Source organism: Biomphalaria glabrata, chromosome 13 (genome assembly GCF_947242115.1).
Source record: "Biomphalaria glabrata chromosome 13, xgBioGlab47.1, whole genome shotgun sequence".
In the NCBI taxonomy this organism is placed as follows: domain Eukaryota; kingdom Metazoa; phylum Mollusca; class Gastropoda; family Planorbidae; genus Biomphalaria; species Biomphalaria glabrata.
Window position 1 is genome coordinate 852942 of NC_074723.1, and position 18232 is coordinate 871173.

At 37.0% G+C, this 18232-nt stretch overlaps 1 protein-coding gene across 15 annotated transcripts in view; it reads left to right on the forward strand.

Annotated features, from left to right (window-relative positions):
- The window catches only part of LOC129922382 (uncharacterized), a 68752-nt gene that overhangs the window by 39512 nt on the left and 11008 nt on the right, over positions 1-18232 (forward strand). For 3 of the 15 annotated variants that reach the window (XR_008774381.1, XR_008774380.1, XM_056008279.1), the window contains exons 1-5: positions 8430-8814; positions 9227-9637; positions 10551-10722; positions 12407-12545; positions 13813-13932. Coding sequence is in view for 12 of the 15 variants with exons in the window: in XM_056008279.1 (XP_055864254.1) it covers positions 13860-13932 (73 nt within the window). In the remaining 3 variants the exon portion in view is untranslated. The other 12 variants (XM_056008291.1, XM_056008283.1, XM_056008281.1 and 9 more) reach the window with 12 other exon arrangements.

Genomic DNA, 18232 nt, shown 5'->3' on the forward strand with positions numbered 1-18232 from the left:
CTGTTTATTGAGCATGGTACCTATTGATTCATCTGTTTTATTGAGCATGGTACCTATTGATTCATCTGCCTTATTGAGCATGGTACCTATTGATTCATATGTTTTATTGAGCACTGTACATATTGATTCATCTGTCTTATTGAGCATGGTACCTATTGATTCATCTGTTTATTGAGCATGGTACCTATTGATTCATCTGTCTTATTGAGCATGGTACATATTGATTCATATGTCTTATTGAGCATGGTACCTATTGATTCATCTGTCTTATTGAGCATGGTACCTATTGATTCATCTGTCTTATTGAGCATGGTACCTATTGATTCATCTGTTTATTGAGCATGGTACCTATTGATTCATCTGTCTTATTGAGCACTGTACATATTGATTCATCTGTCTTATTGAGCATGGTACCTATTGATTCATCTGTCTTATTGAGCATGGTAAATATTGATTCATCTGTCTTATTGAGCATGGTACCTATTCTTCTGTTTATTAAGCTTGGTACCTATTGATTCATCTGTCTTATTGAGCATGGTACCTATTGATTCATCTGTTTATTGAGCATGGCACCTATTGATTCATCTGTTTTATTGAGCATGGTACCTATTGATTCATCTGTCTTATTGAGCATGGTACCTATTGATTCATCTGTTTATTGAGCATGGTACCTATTGATTCACCTGTTTATTGAGCATGGCACCTATTGATTCATCTGTTTTATTGAGCATGGTACCTATTGATTCATCTGTCTTATTGAGCATGGTACCTATTGATTCATCTGTCTTATTAAGCATGGTACCTATTGATTCATTTGTCTTATTGAGCATGGTACCTATTGATTCATCTGTTTATTGAGCATGGTACCTATTGATTCATCTGTTTTATTGAGCATGGTACCTATTGATTCATCTGCCTTATTGAGCATGGTACCTATTGATTCATCTGTTTTATTGAGCACTGTACATATTGATTCATCTGTCTTATTGAGCATGGTACCTATTGATTCATCTGTTTATTGAGCATGGTACCTATTGATTCATCTGTCTTATTGAGCATGGTACATATTGATTCATATGTCTTATTGAGCATGGTACCTATTGATTCATCTGTCTTATTGAGCATGGTACCTATTGATTCATCTGTCTTATTGAGCATGGTACCTATTGATTCATCTGTTTATTGAGCATGGTACCTATTGATTCATCTGTCTTATTGAGCACTGTACATATTGATTCATCTGTCTTATTGAGCATGGTACCTATTGATTCATCTGTCTTATTGAGCATGGTAAATATTGATTCATCTGTTTTATTGAGCATGGTACCTATTCTTCTGTTTATTAAGCTTGGTACCTATTGATTCATCTGTCTTATTGAGCATGGTACCTATTGATTCATCTGTTTATTGAGCATGGCACCTATTGATTCATCTGTTTTATTGAGCATGGTACCTATTGATTCATCTGTTTATTGAGCATGGTACCTATTGATTCACCTGTTTATTGAGCATGGTACCTATTGATTCATCTGTTTTATTGAGCATGGTACCTATTGATTCATCTGTCTTATTGAGCATGGTACCTATTGATTCATCTGTCTTATTAAGCATGGTACCTATTGATTCATTTGTCTTATTGAGCATGGTACCTATTGATTCATCTGTTTATTGAGCATGGTACCTATTGATTCATCTGTTTTATTGAGCATGGTACCTATTGATTCATCTGCCTTATTGAGCATGGTACCTATTGATTCATCTGTTTTATTGAGCACTGTACATATTGATTCATCTGTCTTATTGAGCATGGTACCTATTGATTCATCTGTTTATTGAGCATGGTACCTATTGATTCATCTGTCTTATTGAGCATGGTACATATTGATTCATATGTCTTATTGAGCATGGTACCTATTGATTCATCTGTCTTATTGAGCATGGTACCTATTGATTCATCTGTCTTATTGAGCATGGTACCTATTGATTCATCTGTTTATTGAGCATGGTACCTATTGATTCATCTGTCTTATTGAGCACTGTACATATTGATTCATCTGTCTTATTGAGCATGGTACCTATTGATTCACCTGTCTTATTGAGCATGGTAAATATTGATTCATCTGTCTTATTGAGCATGGTACCTATTCTTCTGTTTATTAAGCTTGGTACCTATTGATTCATCTGTCTTATTGAGCACTGTACATATTGATTCATCTGTCTTATTGAGCATGGTACCTATTGATTCATCTGTCTTGTTAAACATGGTACCTATTGATTCACCTGTCTTATTGAGCATGGTAAATATTGATTCATCTGTCTTATTGAGCATGGTACCTATTCTTCTGTTTATTAAGCATGGTACCTATTGATTCATCTGTCTTATTGAGCACTGTACATATTGATTCATCTGTCTTATTGAGCATAGTACCTATTGATTCATCTGTTTATTGAGCATGGTACCTATTGATTCATCTGTCTTGTTAAACATGGTACCTATTGATTCACCTGTCTTATTGAGCATGGTAAATATTGATTCATCTGTCTTATTGAGCATGGTACCTATTGATTCATCTGTTTATTGAGCATGTTACCTATTGATTCATCTGTCTTATTGAGCACTGTACATATTGATTCATCTGTCTTATTGAGCATGGTACCTATTGATTCATCTGTTTATTGAGCATGTTACCTATTGATTCATCTGTCTTATTGAGCACTGTACATATTGATTCATCTGTCGTATTGAGCATGGTACCTATTGATTCATCTGTCTTATTGAGCACTGTACATATTGATTCATCTGTCTTATTGAGCATGGTACCTATTGATTCATCTGTCCTGTTAATCATGCTACCTATATGTTCACCTGCCTTGCTAAGCATAGTACATTTATCCATATCTCAAGTTAAATTTCAACTATGGTACAGATCTGTTCGTTAGATCTGTTCAATGACCTTGTTCAAAATGGCGCTTGGCTGATCTACGAACAGGCAGGTGTCCAGGTCCTCTTAATCTTCCACCAGAGCTAGCTGGAGACATTTTTTAAAGTTTCCTTGTTTCTTATCTTATATAATACAGACGTTACTTCAAAAAAGAAGATGATTACGTCCTACGCGTCATGCATTTAGTCATGCATATTAACCAATGACTTAATTTCAGCCAAGTCACTGGTTTTCCTGGCTAGCTCAGGCAACCCATTCCATGCTCTAATAGCACTAGGGAAGAAGGAGTATTTGTACAAATTTGTCCTAGCATATGGGACGAGAAATGTACCTTTATCTTTGTGTCTTTCTGAGTATTTTATTAAATTTTGTTTTTGTATTTGAAGATTATGGTTCAGTGTTTTATGTATGATTGCTACTTTACTTTTGAGCCTTCTGTCCTGAAGGCTTTCTTTTAAAGCATTTCAGTCTTTGTCATCGTATTTATTGTTTCAGCACTTTGAATTCAAGTTCGTGGATCATTTTCATAAAAGCCATAGAAAATGCCACTTTAAGACACCAATGTTGCATCACTTTTGATCAGCCTCTCAGCAAACACTGCTCAACACAAAACAAACAACTTATGAACTTGAGCACTCCCCTTTCAAATAATGTTTGACTTCTTTTACTGCGTGTAATACTGAAGTACTTTACGAGAAGCAACACAAAACGACTGACTGTAATTGCTGGACTGAACTAGTTTCTCTGTCTCGTCCTACACTCTCGTTCTACTTTACTCGGGGTTTCACTGAACTGACGTCACTGAGGGGTGAATGTACTAAACTAAATTGTCTCTCTGACCTACTCGTTCTTTTTTTTATTGGTCTACCAAGGCAATCTTGAAAAATCACAAAAACGCCAGTCCTTTCTACAAGATCTCATGACCTGATCACGTGATATTCAGGTGCATTATTCATATCACTATAATCCACCCTCACAAAAACTCTCCGAGCACCAGTACGGCGGACCAGCACCTTTCTCACCTTTTTCAATGTGGGAAAAATTATTACTTTTCTGGTATTTTAACGTTTATTATTAATTTATTAGTAATTTAAAGTTAGGCAATCCATCATTGAGTACCGGCACCTATTTTTTTTTTTTTTTACAAAAAAGTACTGCATATAGGGTTAGGGTCGACTTGATCCGAGATTGAGTTAAAGAGTGTACACACTTTTTACAAGGCAGACAGAATGAGTTGATTTTAAGCTTGGTAAAAATAGAGTCATTTAAATTCAGTTCAGTACATTTAACATTAATAACGAACAATATCGTATCCATTCTTTTCATTACAGTTATGACCTCTTTACATTGGACAGTAACAATGATAAACAAGATACCTTAGGTAAGTGCTCTCTTTTCGGGTTAATATTTTTTGACAGTACTCTAAAGTGATAGGCCTACCGCAGCTCATGATCATACTTCCTTCCAGAATCTTGTTTGACAATTGATTTGTTACAACAGCTTAATATTTTTTTTTTTTTAAATTTAATGGGTTTTTTTTTTACGAACCAGATACGATGTGAGTGTATGTATTATACGCTTAACACTTTTTTTTAAAAATGTAAACTGTTTCACATGTTTTAGATGTTTCTTCAGAGTTGAAGATAATTTACTTCCTAGTCCAAACCTCCCGCAGGAGGACGGGGGATGGCAGCGGGCAGGGTAGGAACCCTGGACCATCGAAACAACGGAACGACAGTCCGGCGAGCATACCGCACGAGCAGGCAGCCATGTAGTGGGAAACTAGGTTGTAACGCTGAGGTCATATTTTAAAAGTATTTCCTTTTTCTTACTAAAAGTTCTCAATGTCTTCGTCTCTTTGTTTTGACTGATGACTTCATTAGACCGTGAATCAAGATTCGCAGTGAAATAACAAATCGAACAAGTAAAATTTAAGCTGTTTTAAAATTAAGCCTTCACTAATGAAGCCGTTTGATGGTCTATGATTTCTCATTTAATCAATTTCCTGTAATCCTTATCATTGGAACGAGTCTTTCTTCTAAGTCTAAGCTTTACATATTCAAGTTCTTCTATTCACAATTCAGCTCAAGATTTCTACTTTGAGCTTGTGTGCAAGGTGTTCATGAACGTCTATTTTATGTTGTTCATTTACGTGTCCTCTTTAGTGTTCACTTTTTAAAGCTGGTCAGACATCTTGAGTTATCACTTTTCTTGCCTCCAGGGCCGGCCTTAGATAAATCGTGGCCCTAGGGGAACTGCATTTGGTGGCACTAAATGAAATGTGAACTACTGGCCCGAATTGCACTCCACAGCAGCACTTTCAGAACATATAATAATATGCGAACTGATGACTCCATATGTCCCCCAGAGAGCCCTGCGCTCAATGGACTCAACGCTTTTAGTGGTGCCACATTTCTCCCTCAAAAGCTACGGTCTGCGGGCTTTTTCAGTTCACGGACCAAAGGTTTGGAACTCACTCCCTAGTGATCTCAGACAGACAACATGCTACACCACTTTTAAGAAGAACATTAAGACTTATCTGTTTAAAACTTTTTTAGATTTGTTTGTCATTGTAGCTGTCGTGTTTGTGTTTGTGTTTGTAATGTTATTACAGCGCATGGAGCCTACATTTTGTTTGTTAACAGCGCTTTATAAATATATGTTATTATGTAAAGGCAAAGTATTAGCCCTCGACAACAAATCAGACTGATACGCTCCCTGGTCATGGCCGCATTTGTATTGTGAGTCTTGGACGTTGACGAGGAGGATCCTAACAATGGAATAGAGATGCTACAGAAGGATCCTAGGTATCATATTCAAAGACTGCATCACAAACCAAGAGATAAGAGACAGGGTTACCGCAACGATTGGACCCCATGATGACCTGCTAACTAGCGTTAAAAAAATTATATTCATATTAAAAAATCATCGGGGCTCGCAAAGCCCTTCCTTTAGGGAACAGTACCAATAAAAAAAAAAAAGAAGAAGAGGCAGACAGAGAAAGCGATGGGAGGACAACATAAAAGAATTGACGGGTCTGTCATTGAAAGAGGTTCTAAAGCAAAAGACATAGAGAAATGGAGAAAGACTGTCGACGAATCTTGCATGGTGCCCCAACGGTCCAACAGACTAAGGAATAGGTAAAGGTAAAAAGTAAATGAAAAAAAAGCAATATTTCACTTGGATACGAAACCCAGTTGCAGCCTTCATATTTTGTTACATCTAGTGTCGACAAAGCCTTTTTTTGTGTAGAGTGTTCTAGAGTTATAGATAGATTTAGGAAATTTAATGAGTAGCAATATAGGAACCATACGTGTAGTTTGACAAAGACAGAAACTACAAGATTAGAGATACTCTAAGAATAGTGACAAGAGAGACACTCAAGTTAGTAGAGCGGAAGACATTGGTCCATGTAAATAAATCTGTTCAACTTATTAACACTTTTTTTTAATCCCTTGAGAGCGCCTGAGAAGCCGAGCATGAGGATTGAGTGATCTAAGTAGGAGCATAACTGTCTATTTAAGTTTCCTTTTCGTATTCGGCTCCTGTGGGTTAGGCCTTCTTCTGTCAGCTTTATTCTCCCATGCCAGTTAAGGCAAAATGGAATCTAATTTAATTTAATATGTTATAATTATTCAGTAATATTATACTAATATTATTATTTCAAATAGGTAAAAAAAAAACACTCATGATATCACAATTTACTTATCCATTTAGTTATGACTTGCTTACAAATCTGAAAGAACATATCCAAACAATATCCAGAACAAATCCTTAACCTATGTTCTAATAACGGAATCCTAATTTCTCTCAGGGATTGCTTTTGGTGAAACAATGTGCCGAACAAACGGGAAGAGCTCTTCTGTGATAGAAGATCGCCAAGAAGATCGCTATTCTATCTCTACTTCTCAAACGGTAGCACATGAAATGGCACATGGGTAATCCTTTGCTATTTAGTTTGTTGGAAGGCATTAATGCTGCTATAAGGAAACTCGCAACAATTTGTCCAGATTCAGCGACATGTCTAAAGTGAATCAAGCTGTTGTGTCACAACAGACGGTGGCCTACTTAAACATCGAGACGTATATAAGATTAGGGTTATATCTTATTCCCCATTTCACTTTCTTGTAGCCATCGACGATGTCATAAAAATACATTAAACGGGCTGCATTCGGATTTCAATCGAGTTGGATTTTGCAGACGACATAGCATTACTTTGAAATACAATTTAATGTATACTCGAGATGACGGATAAAGACGCCCTCAAAGTTATGCATATTGGGTGCAGGTTACCCAATACACCCATAAGCATTGGTTATACAGATCTTGAACAAATAGAAAAGTTAACCAAGCCTATTTAGAAGGTGTTATTTCAAGCGATGAAGATCATATCATGGTGTTGCATGTCGGATTTAAAAATTAAGGCCTATCTGAATAAACAAAATTAATTAGCCTGGAGATTAAAATCCAGCTTCTCAATACAATCATTGTCCCAGCGGCCCCCACGCTTCGAGACGTGGAAGGCTGAAACGAGGCTGAGTAGATGGCTGAGAAAGATACTAGGAATAACATACTGAGATAATGTACCCAATAGAGAAATATTTTCCCCTACAGGCCGTCTAAGGAAAGTGGCGACTGAATGTCGATTGACATTTGTGAGACATATCACATTAGACAAGACGAAACACGTTTACCAAAGTCAGACTTAAAGATGAAAGCCGAAAAGAGGAACGCAAAAACATGTCTAGCATGGCCTCACACTTTTTTAGAAGTCCTGAATTCCGTGGAGCCAGCTGGGAAAGGGCTGTGGATAGAGCTTGCAGCCCTATACGTCGAATGAGGCGTTTCAGTCTATGTGTTTCTGAACAGTTTAAAATAAACAATGCTAGGTTTGCCACTCAACTGGTTAGATTAGATGATTAGAGTGCCTTAATCTCACTCGTAGTGTTCCGGGACGAAGCCCCGGACGCCGAGCGTTTTTCTACATTTCTGAGCTTCAGAAACTCTTTTCCTGGTGTCTACAAGAAATTATTTTTCTCAAATTCAAGGTATTAATGTTTTAGTTTTAAAAGTTGCATTTTACTCACTTGGGTGTCACCCCCTGGTGGGTGTCACCAGGTGCGGACCGCACACCCCTAGTGACGCCACTGCGCTTAACCACTCGACCACCGCGTCTACTTAATTAGACTTATAAACAAATGGGCTAATAGCAAAAATAAAGGAGATGTGTTACATAGATTAGCTGATACGCCTAGCGATAGTGTTAAAAGTTTTGTTTCGTTGGGTACGTCAGCTGTGGGGAGAGGGGTGTTATGCTCTTCCGCATTGTATAGTACTTGAAAATGTAACTAAGTCCAACTGGAGGTAACACTGAACTCAATACTGGAACAGATAACACCAACGAAAGGCCAACAATCGATACATTGAGTCGACGCTGGTGTTAAAACAGCAAACACTTTTAATACTTAAGGTGGATCTAAGGTTAGAGAATAGTAAGAAATGACCAAAATATCACTTTTTCATTCTCATCATATTTATATTGTACAACCATTTCTCTATCAAATTCAGTTTATTTGAGGCAAGTATTCCTTCTAGAAGTATTTTAAAATAATTTTTGTATTAGGTGGGGTAGTGTTTGTTTACCTTAGCAACGACCATAAGCAGGTAAATATTTTTGTTTTTGTTTTTTTGTAAATAATACTTTTTAATTATTTTCTAATGAAGTTAAAATGCGATATGCTTATAGATATAAAGGAAGTAGCTAAGGGAATGTACTCTATTACTTCACTGTCCCAGTCAACAAAAGCATGTTTATTTTCTGTTGGATTTTGTGTAATTTCTAGCAACATTTTTTCGTTTTGGATTGCTGCTGGTGAAAGACTCTTTTGTATATTTTGATATTTAGATCTATATTCATATTGCATTTTTATTTGTGTAACAATAATGGCCAATAAGCATAATAAAAGGCAAAGTTGTGGTAGAAAAAGAAAATTTCGTGGGAATAAATTTTAAAATAAATACACCAAGTCTGCAAAGTCTACAAGTAGTACAAGTGATGATCATGGACAAGTTGGTGAACAACAAGAGACACATCAAGCTGCTTCACCTAATGTAGATATTTCATCTGAATCAAGTTTATCAGATAATCCACTGGATTGTAATATCTTTTTAAACCTAGCATGTTTTAATAATTTCTTGGCAAGTTACTTGATATGTCCTAAGGCTAAATGATAGTAAATGCTTCAACTTTTCAACTATTCTCTAAATTTGTTTTTGAATGAAAGCGCAAGAATTGGATTTTGTCAGGAACTAATTGTGAAATGCACTTCAGCTGACTGCTCATTTGAAGAAAGCTTTAGATCTTCTAAAGAAAATAGAGATGGTAAAAAAAGAGGATTTAGGGAAATAAATCTCAGAATGGTATCATTTGTAAGATCCATAGGTTCAAGTCACAGTGCGCTCTTGAAATTTTGTCAACACACAAACAGTCCACCTCCTATTTCTGAAACATCTTATCAATCTGTAATGCATACCATAGGCCTTGCATCTAAGAAAGTTGCAGAAGAAAGTATGGAAAAGGCTGCAAGGGAAGTGAAAGAAAAGGTTGGAATCAGCAACGAAGAAGGCATCACTGACTGCGGTGTGAGTGTTGATGGGACATGGCAGCGTTGTTACAGCCATATCAATAGAAACAGGTAAATGTTTAGACGCAGAAATTCTTACAAATAGCTGTAGACTTTGCACAAAATGGTCTAGTAAGAAAGGAACAGCTGATTATGATAAGTGGATTACCAAACACAAATGTAAAGTAAATCATGTTGGTAGTTCAGGGGAACCGTCCGATGTCCTCTATTACTAGCTGTCTATATAATTCTTCTTATTCTTACTGTAAAGAAGAAAGCGTCTTGATTCTAAAGCATCGCTTAGAGAGTTCTTGTTTTTTAACTATCTTTCACGTCACTTGTCACTAGGTACAACTTTCCCCTTATTCCCGAAACAAATAACTAAATCCTAATCATGTCATAACAGGGGGAACTGCTGTGGGGAGAGGGGGAAACTACTGTGTCGGTGACATCGTTTCGACTATAGCAATTGACCAGGCATTCATTATCATTTTTATGAGATTATTCCTCATTCCATATGCTAGGACAAATTTGTACAAAATCTCCTTCTTCCCTAGCGCTATTAGAGCATGGAATGGGTTGCCTGAGCTAGCCAGGAAAACTAGTGACTTGGCGGAGTTTAGGTCATTGGTTAATATCCATGACTAAATGCATGACGCGTAGGACGTAATCATCTTCTTTTTTGAAGTAACGTCTGTATCATATAAGATAAGATTCATAGTCGCAATTCACTGTCCTTTACATTGTTTAATTTATCATGAAATTCTTCAATAAAGAATTTTGCTATTACTTTAGTTCGCCTACCCGAGCAGTATTAGATTCAATTGAAAGCCTCCTGTAGGTTATGGAGGGCAGGAGACTTTGATTTTGTAATATATGGAGCGGGGAGTATACCACAAAGCAGCCATGTGAGGCAGGAAAAGACAAGACTTTCTTAAACAACCATACTAGGAAATTTAACTAGTTAATTTATTACAATTTGCAGCCTCTCAGCACGTCACGACAGAGAAAACAATCTCTGCAACGCTTCAGAGAGATACATTATGGGTTCTCCTGATACGGAAAAAAAAGCCTGGGACAGAGTATAATCCATGGCTGTTCTCTCCCTGCAGTGTCAGTTACTTTACCAGCTTTTTGAAGAAAAAATTGAGCTCCAGGTTGGTTTCTACATTGTTATGAAAACATTTATTTGTTGTTGTTTCAACTCAAGATCTGCATGTGGCTGTTGAAATTTGGTGGTGCCTCGAAAAGAACATGTCTGCGCTGGTTGTGGCAAAGTATGTAGGTCGCAGATGGGGCTGTTTAGCCACGGAAAATACTGCATTCTTATAAATATTCAGAGTCGAAGACATGCCTTATTATTTACAAAGCTTGTATCAACTCCCTGTGTCCGTCTGGTGAAACGTTTGTACATGTTAATTCTCACATACTCAATCTTGGAAAAAAAAACACTGAAATTTTGCACAATTTCTTTTATATGCCAGTACAAGAATCAAATTAAAAAAAAACCAATTAGTTAGTTAATTATTGTTAATGAATTGTTGGGTGTCTTTGTTTTGGTATCTCGAGCAAGGGAAAGAAATTTCACTTGACTGATATGCTGAATTATTATTATTTGTAGAAAGAAAATTGTGTAAAATCCATTTTTATAGGCATCTCTCAGGCAGAGGGGTTACCGTATTGGCTTGGGGAGGCTGAGGAGACCTCGAGTTCGAACTCAGGCTGCTCACTTTTTTTTTACAAATACATTTAAAAAGCGATCACCCAGATGCTTCCTTTTTTCTTCCCCCAATCCCTTTTCCAACTGGTGCAGACACGTGATAGGATCATAGCGTATTAAAAACCTAAAAGCTAAACAAAAACAGTTGTTTAAAATATTTCTAATCGCGCATATTTATTATTGTTTGTCTAGAATCAAGATAGGCCCCTTATATTATAAATTTAATTACATGACTAATCCAAACTAATTGATATAACTAGATTTAATACTTTTTTAAATATTATTTTTATTTTGCTTGTTATTAGGTTATATTTGAGTTTGAGTCTGTCTCTTCAATTTTATAAGCTGAAAAACAGACATTTTTAAATAGTATTTGGCATCTGTAGCATGCTTTCATTACGACAGTTTAGTTTTTAGGTGCACTTCAGTAGACGGACTTTAAAACGCCACATTTTAGTGACGCCCTTGTTAGTGAGTTTGATATTACTGATGTAGACTTTTAGTTTAGTGACTGGCTCGACTGTGTCCAATTCTGTAATAAAGTTAGTCATTGTGCTATCTCAAGTTTTGGATTCTGTATCGACTCTCTGTGACTGTGTTAGCTATGTATTGATCTCGCACTTGTAATTCACTACACAGTACACCCAAGCATCTATGATTCTTACCAAGGTAATAGAGAATATAGAAATATAGAACTCCAATTCACACACACATCAAATCCAATCATGAATAGTAAAGATGACGACTACTATTATTATTATTATTATTATGTTAAAAAAGAATGACTATTCATTCTCTGGCGCTGCCAGGGTCGAGTTTAGTTAAAGAGAAAGAAAATTCATCGTAGTCACATTATCAGTTTCCACTGACGAATTTTCTGGTGATGTAGCAGGTCTGCAGCAGTACCGTCCTCTGACAGGCAACGAGAATGTTCCTAGGAATGTTAAGGGCCTTTTTATTATTATTATTACAGTGCACAGTCTAGCTCAAACCATTTCATTCCTCCCTTTCTCTCGACCAACACACGAGTCTTGCCTATGTAACTCTAACTTCAAAGGAGTAAAGATTTGAAGCTAAAATGTAAACTCTATGTATTATATATTGTAAATGTTTATTCCAAGTCGAGGTTACACTTGTCTTGTCTACGCTGTCGAAGCATCAGCAGACATTCCAGATGTATCTGATAAACTATTGGGTCAGGTGATCAAACCTGATCAACAGTGTCAACAGTTTTTTGGAAATGATTCCTTCTTTTGCAGGGTAAGTAAGTACCACCAACCGTCTTTAGTTTTCCCCAACAAATGTCAGGTACCCATTAGAACTCCCAGTCTTCACCAGGAATCGAAACACGGGCCCCGGTTTGGAAGCCAAGCACTTTACCGCTCAGCCACCTCACCGCACTTAGAAAAATGTCCTCATTTAAAAATCCTTGGCGATGTTTTATCACGCTCACATTTTAAGTTGTTATATCACTGCCTGGTATGGCAATCGGAACTTTAAAAAAGAAAAGAAATTCTTTTATTAAAAAGAAAACCTAATCTAAAAGGGAAGAACTCCACCCTTAAAACTATATCAATAATGTACAAGCTATTTATTTTATAAGATATCAAACAAAATGATTAATTACCAATTATTAACTCACTTATTTTTTTTTATTTTTATTGATTCGTGTTTTGTTAGGTACAGTAAATATTTGTTTAAAGTATCAACTTGATAGGTTCTAGGGGTATGTAATACTCCACAGGGTTCCCCACCTCAACGCTGAGTAGTAAATTCCTGTCGGGGTTACACTTTGGCTCGTCTGCCTGGACACGCCTTACTGTCTATCAATTAATTTATGAAGTAATTACCAAGAGAACGAATAATGGTAATCTGATAACGTATACTAGTCAACAACGAGAATGCGTAAAACAAAGCAAAAGGTTTAATGAAACAATGATATGATATGACACAATAAACGATGGTTATACATCGTGATCAATATTAAATCAGTGTGCCTAAGATATGAGTATATATATATATATATATACACAACAGCGTTAACCGGTAATCACACCTTGGTCACAGAGTGAACAGTCCACTCCGGGCTCTCGACGCCCACGATCCAATGCCATGGATAATGGCCCAGCAGGGTCCAGACAATGCTGTACAGTCGATAATTAAAGTAATTTTTTTTAACGGAAATGTTTTTTTCTTGAGGATTTGAATAAGAGATCGACCCTTTACAAAACAATTAGATGAATTAGATATTCATTATAAGACATCAGTTAGGCCACGTTCAACGTCTGACTACACATTCACTTTCACCTATCCTTTGGTCTGCTGGACCCTTGGTCACCACACAAGATCTGTCAACCTTCTTTCTTCATTCTTCTCTTTCATTTTCAATTTCATTCTGATGTTCTTTCTAAAGATATTGAATCCTGCCCTTTTTACCTGCCTGGGTGGTCCACTTCGGGTGCCGATTTTGAGTTTGTGTTTCTACACAAACTGTCTTTGTAACCTTTTTTTTATTTTATTAAATCAGGCTTCCGAATCTAGACGCTCTATCACTGAAATCTGCCAAGCAATGTTATGTGCAGATGTTTTAAGAGGGTTATGTATCCCGCAGATAGCACTCATTGGAACATCTTGTGGCGATGGAAAGGTAAGCTTTCATCGATCCTCAATATATTTCAGAAACGTTTATCAACCACTGGTTGCATTAGGGTTATTGATCGGTGATGAAACGCTAAGACAATGCGGTTATTGTAATAGAACTAGCAAGACAAATCTAAGCCAAAGAGAAAAAAAAATTGTTTACTGAATTAAATTTTTAAAAAATTGTGAGAGGGCAGTAAGGCCTCGTGGTCCAAATGTCGTTCGTTTTACTTGGACCTGCAGGGTCACATCTATGCATGTTTCTTGTAGTTTCTATACAGTCGTTCACCCTTGCAGCAGTATATCTTTGTTTTGGAGTCTTTGAACTTCCTTCCTTCACTCTCTCGCTCTCTTCCTTACTTCTTTCTCTTTTTATTCCTTCCTTCTTTTCTCTCTTTTTTCTCTCTTCCTTCTCTCTCCTTTTCATTCCTTTTCTCTCTCTCTCTCTCCCTGTTTGTCTTTTCCTTCCTTCCTTCTCTCTCTTTTCATCCTTCCTTCTCTCTCTCTCTCTCATCTATCTCTATTCTTTCTTTTCTCTCGGTTCCTACCTTCCTTCTCTCTCTTTTCATCCTTCCTTTTCTCTCTCTCTCATCTTTCTCTATTCTTTCTTTTAACTCTGTTCCTACCTCCCTTCTCTCTCTTTTCATCCTTCCTTATCTCTCTCTCTCTCTCATCTATCTCTATTCTTTCTTTTCTCCCTGTTCCTACCTTCCTTCTCTCTCTTTTCATCCTTCCTTTTCTCTCTCTCTCTCTCATCTTTCTCTATTCTTTCTTTTAACTCTGTTCCTACCTCCCTTCTCTCTCTTTTCATCCTTCCTTATCTCTCTCTCTCTCATCTATCTCTATTCTTTCTTTTCTCTCTGTTCCTACCTTCCTTCTCTCTCTTTTCATCCTTCCTTTTCTCTCTCTCTCTCTCTCATCTTTCTCTATTCTTTCTTTTAACTCTGTTCCTACCTCCCTTCTCTCTCTTTTCATCCTTCCTTATCTCTCTCTCTCTCATCTATCTCTATTCTTTCTTTTCTCTCTGTTCCTACCTTCCTTCTCTCTCTTTTCATCCTTCCTTTTCTCTCTCTCTCTCTCTCATCTTTCTCTATTCTTTCTTTTCTCTCTGTTCCTACCTTCCTTCTCTCTCTTTTCATCCTTCCTTTTCTCTCTCTCTCTCTCTCATCTTTCTCTATTCTTTCTTTTAACTCTGTTCCTACCTCCCTTCTCTCTCTTTTCATCCTTCCTTATCTCTCTCTCATCTATCTCTATTCTTTCTTTTCTCTCTGTTCCTACCTTCCTTCTCTCTCTTTTCATCCTTCCTTTTCTCTCTCTCTCATCTTTCGCTATTTTTTCTTTTCTCTCTGTTCCTACCTTCCTTCTCTCTCTTTTCATCCTTCCTTTTCTCTCTCTCTCATCTATCTCTATTCTTTCTTTTCTCTCTGTTCCTACCTCCCTTCTCTCTCTTTTCATCCTTCATTTTCTCTCTCTCTCTCATCTATCTCTATTCTTTCTTTTCTCTCTGTTCCTACCTCCCTTCTCTCTCTTTTCATCCTTCCTTTTCTCTCTCTCTCTCATCTATCTCTATTCTTTCTTTTCTCTCTGTTCCTACCTCCCTTCTCTCTCTTTTCATCCTTCCTTTTCTCTCTCTCTCTCATCTATCTCTATTCTTTCTTTTCTCTCTGTTCCTACCTCCCTTCTCTCTCTTTTCATCCTTCCTTTTCTCTCTCTCTCATCTTTCGCTATTTTTTCTTTTCTCTCTGTTCCTACCTTAATTCTCTCTCTTTTCATCCTTCCTTTTCTCTCTCTCTCATCTATCTCTATTCTTTCTTTTCTCTCTGTTCCTACCTTAATTCTCTCTCTTTTCATCCTTCCTTTTCTCTCTCTCTCATCTTTCTCTATTCTTTCTTTTCTCTCTGTTCCTACCTTAATTCTCTCTCTTTTCATCCTTCCTTTTCTCTCTCTCTCTCATCTATCTCTATTCTTTCTTTTCTCTCTGTTCCTACCTTAATTCTCTCTCTTTTCATCCTTTCTTTTCTCTCTCTCTCATCTATCTCTATTCTTTCTTTGCTCTCTGTTCCTACCTTCCTTCTTTCTCTTTTCATCCTTCCTTTTCTCTCTCTCTCATCTTTCGCTATTTTTTCTTTTCTCTCTGTTCCTACCTTCCTTCTCTCTCTTTTCATCCTTCCTTTTCTCTCTCTCTCATCTATCTCTATTCTTTCTTTTCTCTCTGTTCCTACCTCCCTTCTCTCTCTTTTCATCCTTCCTTTTCTCTCTCTCTCTCATCTATCTCTATTCTTTCTTTTCTCTCTGTTCCTACCTCCCTTCTCTCTCTTTTCATCCTTCCTTTTCTCTCTCTCTCTCATCTATCTCTATTCTTTCTTTTCTCTCTGTTCCTACCTTAATTCTCTCTCTTTTCATCCTTTCTTTTCTCTCTCTCTCATCTATCTCTATTCTTTCTTTGCTCTCTGTTCCTACCTTCCTTCTTTCTCTTTTCCTTCCTCCCCTCTTTCTTTTTTTTTTTTTCATCGTTTCTTTCTTCTCTCTTGTTAGATAGCCAGTTTAGTTAGTTGGCTTGCGCACTTTATTAGATCGACAGTGAACGTACATTGTATAGTGACGACATCGACTTTGGGGTTAAAGATTAAGATAGACTTTTAGAAATCAGTTACTGCTAGACTCTTGAGGGGTAGACATCGCTGTTAGTGACGGACTAGACTGTGGTCCATTCTCTGTATTAAAGATGGTTTATATTGTTCATCTGGATTTAACTTGGTTCTTGAGGCTTTGATCCTGTTGTAGCTGTTCATGTCTTGTAATGTGATGTTCATGTCGAGTTCGCAGTTAAAATACATTCAACAAGGTACGCACGCACTTAGTAAAATAAAGTATCTTTAGAAATACTTCAAGTACATCTGATTTACACATGCATCCGCACTCTCTGTTTTTCTTCTTTCTCTCTATTTCCTCCTTCTGTCTCTCTTTTCCTTCCTTCTTTCTCTCTATTGTTTCTCCTTCTCTCTTTTTTTTTTCTTTCTTCTCTCTTTTCCTCCCTCCTCTCTCTCTCTCTTTTTTCCCCCTTCTCACTTTATTTTCCTTCCTTCTTTCACTCTCTTTTCCTTTTTTGTTCCCTCTTTTTTTTTGTCCTTCACTCTCTCTTTTTCTTCCATCTTTCTCTCTAACCATTTCTCATGTTTCTGGGTTTAGTCTAGCCCTAAACTCGCTTATTTTGACTCCACCCACTGCAACAACTATTTCATTGGTTGTACTACTTGTGGCAGAAATAGCCAACATCGTCCCTTTCCCCCACCCATAGAAATAAATGAAGCAAAACTAATATTACAGAATCCTTAGTTAATGAAGCTTTAATGTTCAACCCCTACCCAGAGCGTAGCTAGGAATTTGGTAGCCCGGGAGGGGGGCTTGACCTCTTTGGGGGCCCTTGCATTTTGCGTAATATTTAATATTCAATGGTAAAAAAAACACTCAATAGGGGTCCCCTCTCAAGTGGGGGCTGGGGGATTTTCAAATTCACCCCCTCCTCCCCCACCCTAGCCTCAGCCCCCTGTGGCTGCCTGGTGTGCGGTTTGCGCACTGGACTGTCGTTCAGATGTATCGATTGTCCGGGGTTTAAACCCTGCCCGGCCCGCTCCCGTCCCCCGTCGTCCTGCGGGAGGTTTGGACTAGGAAGTAATTATCTTCAACTCTTCAACTCTGAATGAACATCCGAAACATGTCAAACATTTTACAACATTTTACATTTTACCACCAATAAAAGTCAACGGGTTACATTGATAAAGTAAATATATAAAAACTCAAGCAATAAAATAAGCTTGACTAAAACGAAAAAATTTAATTCCCTCCACTAAATAAATTGATCTGTTTGGTTATCAGTCGCCCCCATAAAACAGTGCAGAGATATGCTTTTTCTATCTTTGGTTCAATTTTGAGTCAGAATCTAGGTCAGTTCAAAGTTCATAGTGATGTTATAGAATTTTTTTGTTACCAGGAAGAGCTAACAAAATCTTTTTTTTTCTGCATTTACTTAGAAACTAATTCATATGTAGAGATTAATTCACGTGTAGGCCTAAACTACTCCTAATAATTATTTAAATAGTTCGAGGAACACCAAGTCAGGCCTCGCGGAACACAAAGGTTCCGCGGAACACTATTAAGAAATCACTGGTCTAAATGTTTATGAAATTTTTTTTTTTTTAATTTACAAATAATAGAAGTACATTTTTTTTACAAAGCTTTTATCAATTCACTCTGTCTGTCTGTCTGTATGGCAAAAAGTTTGTACCTGTTATTTCTCCCACACCCAA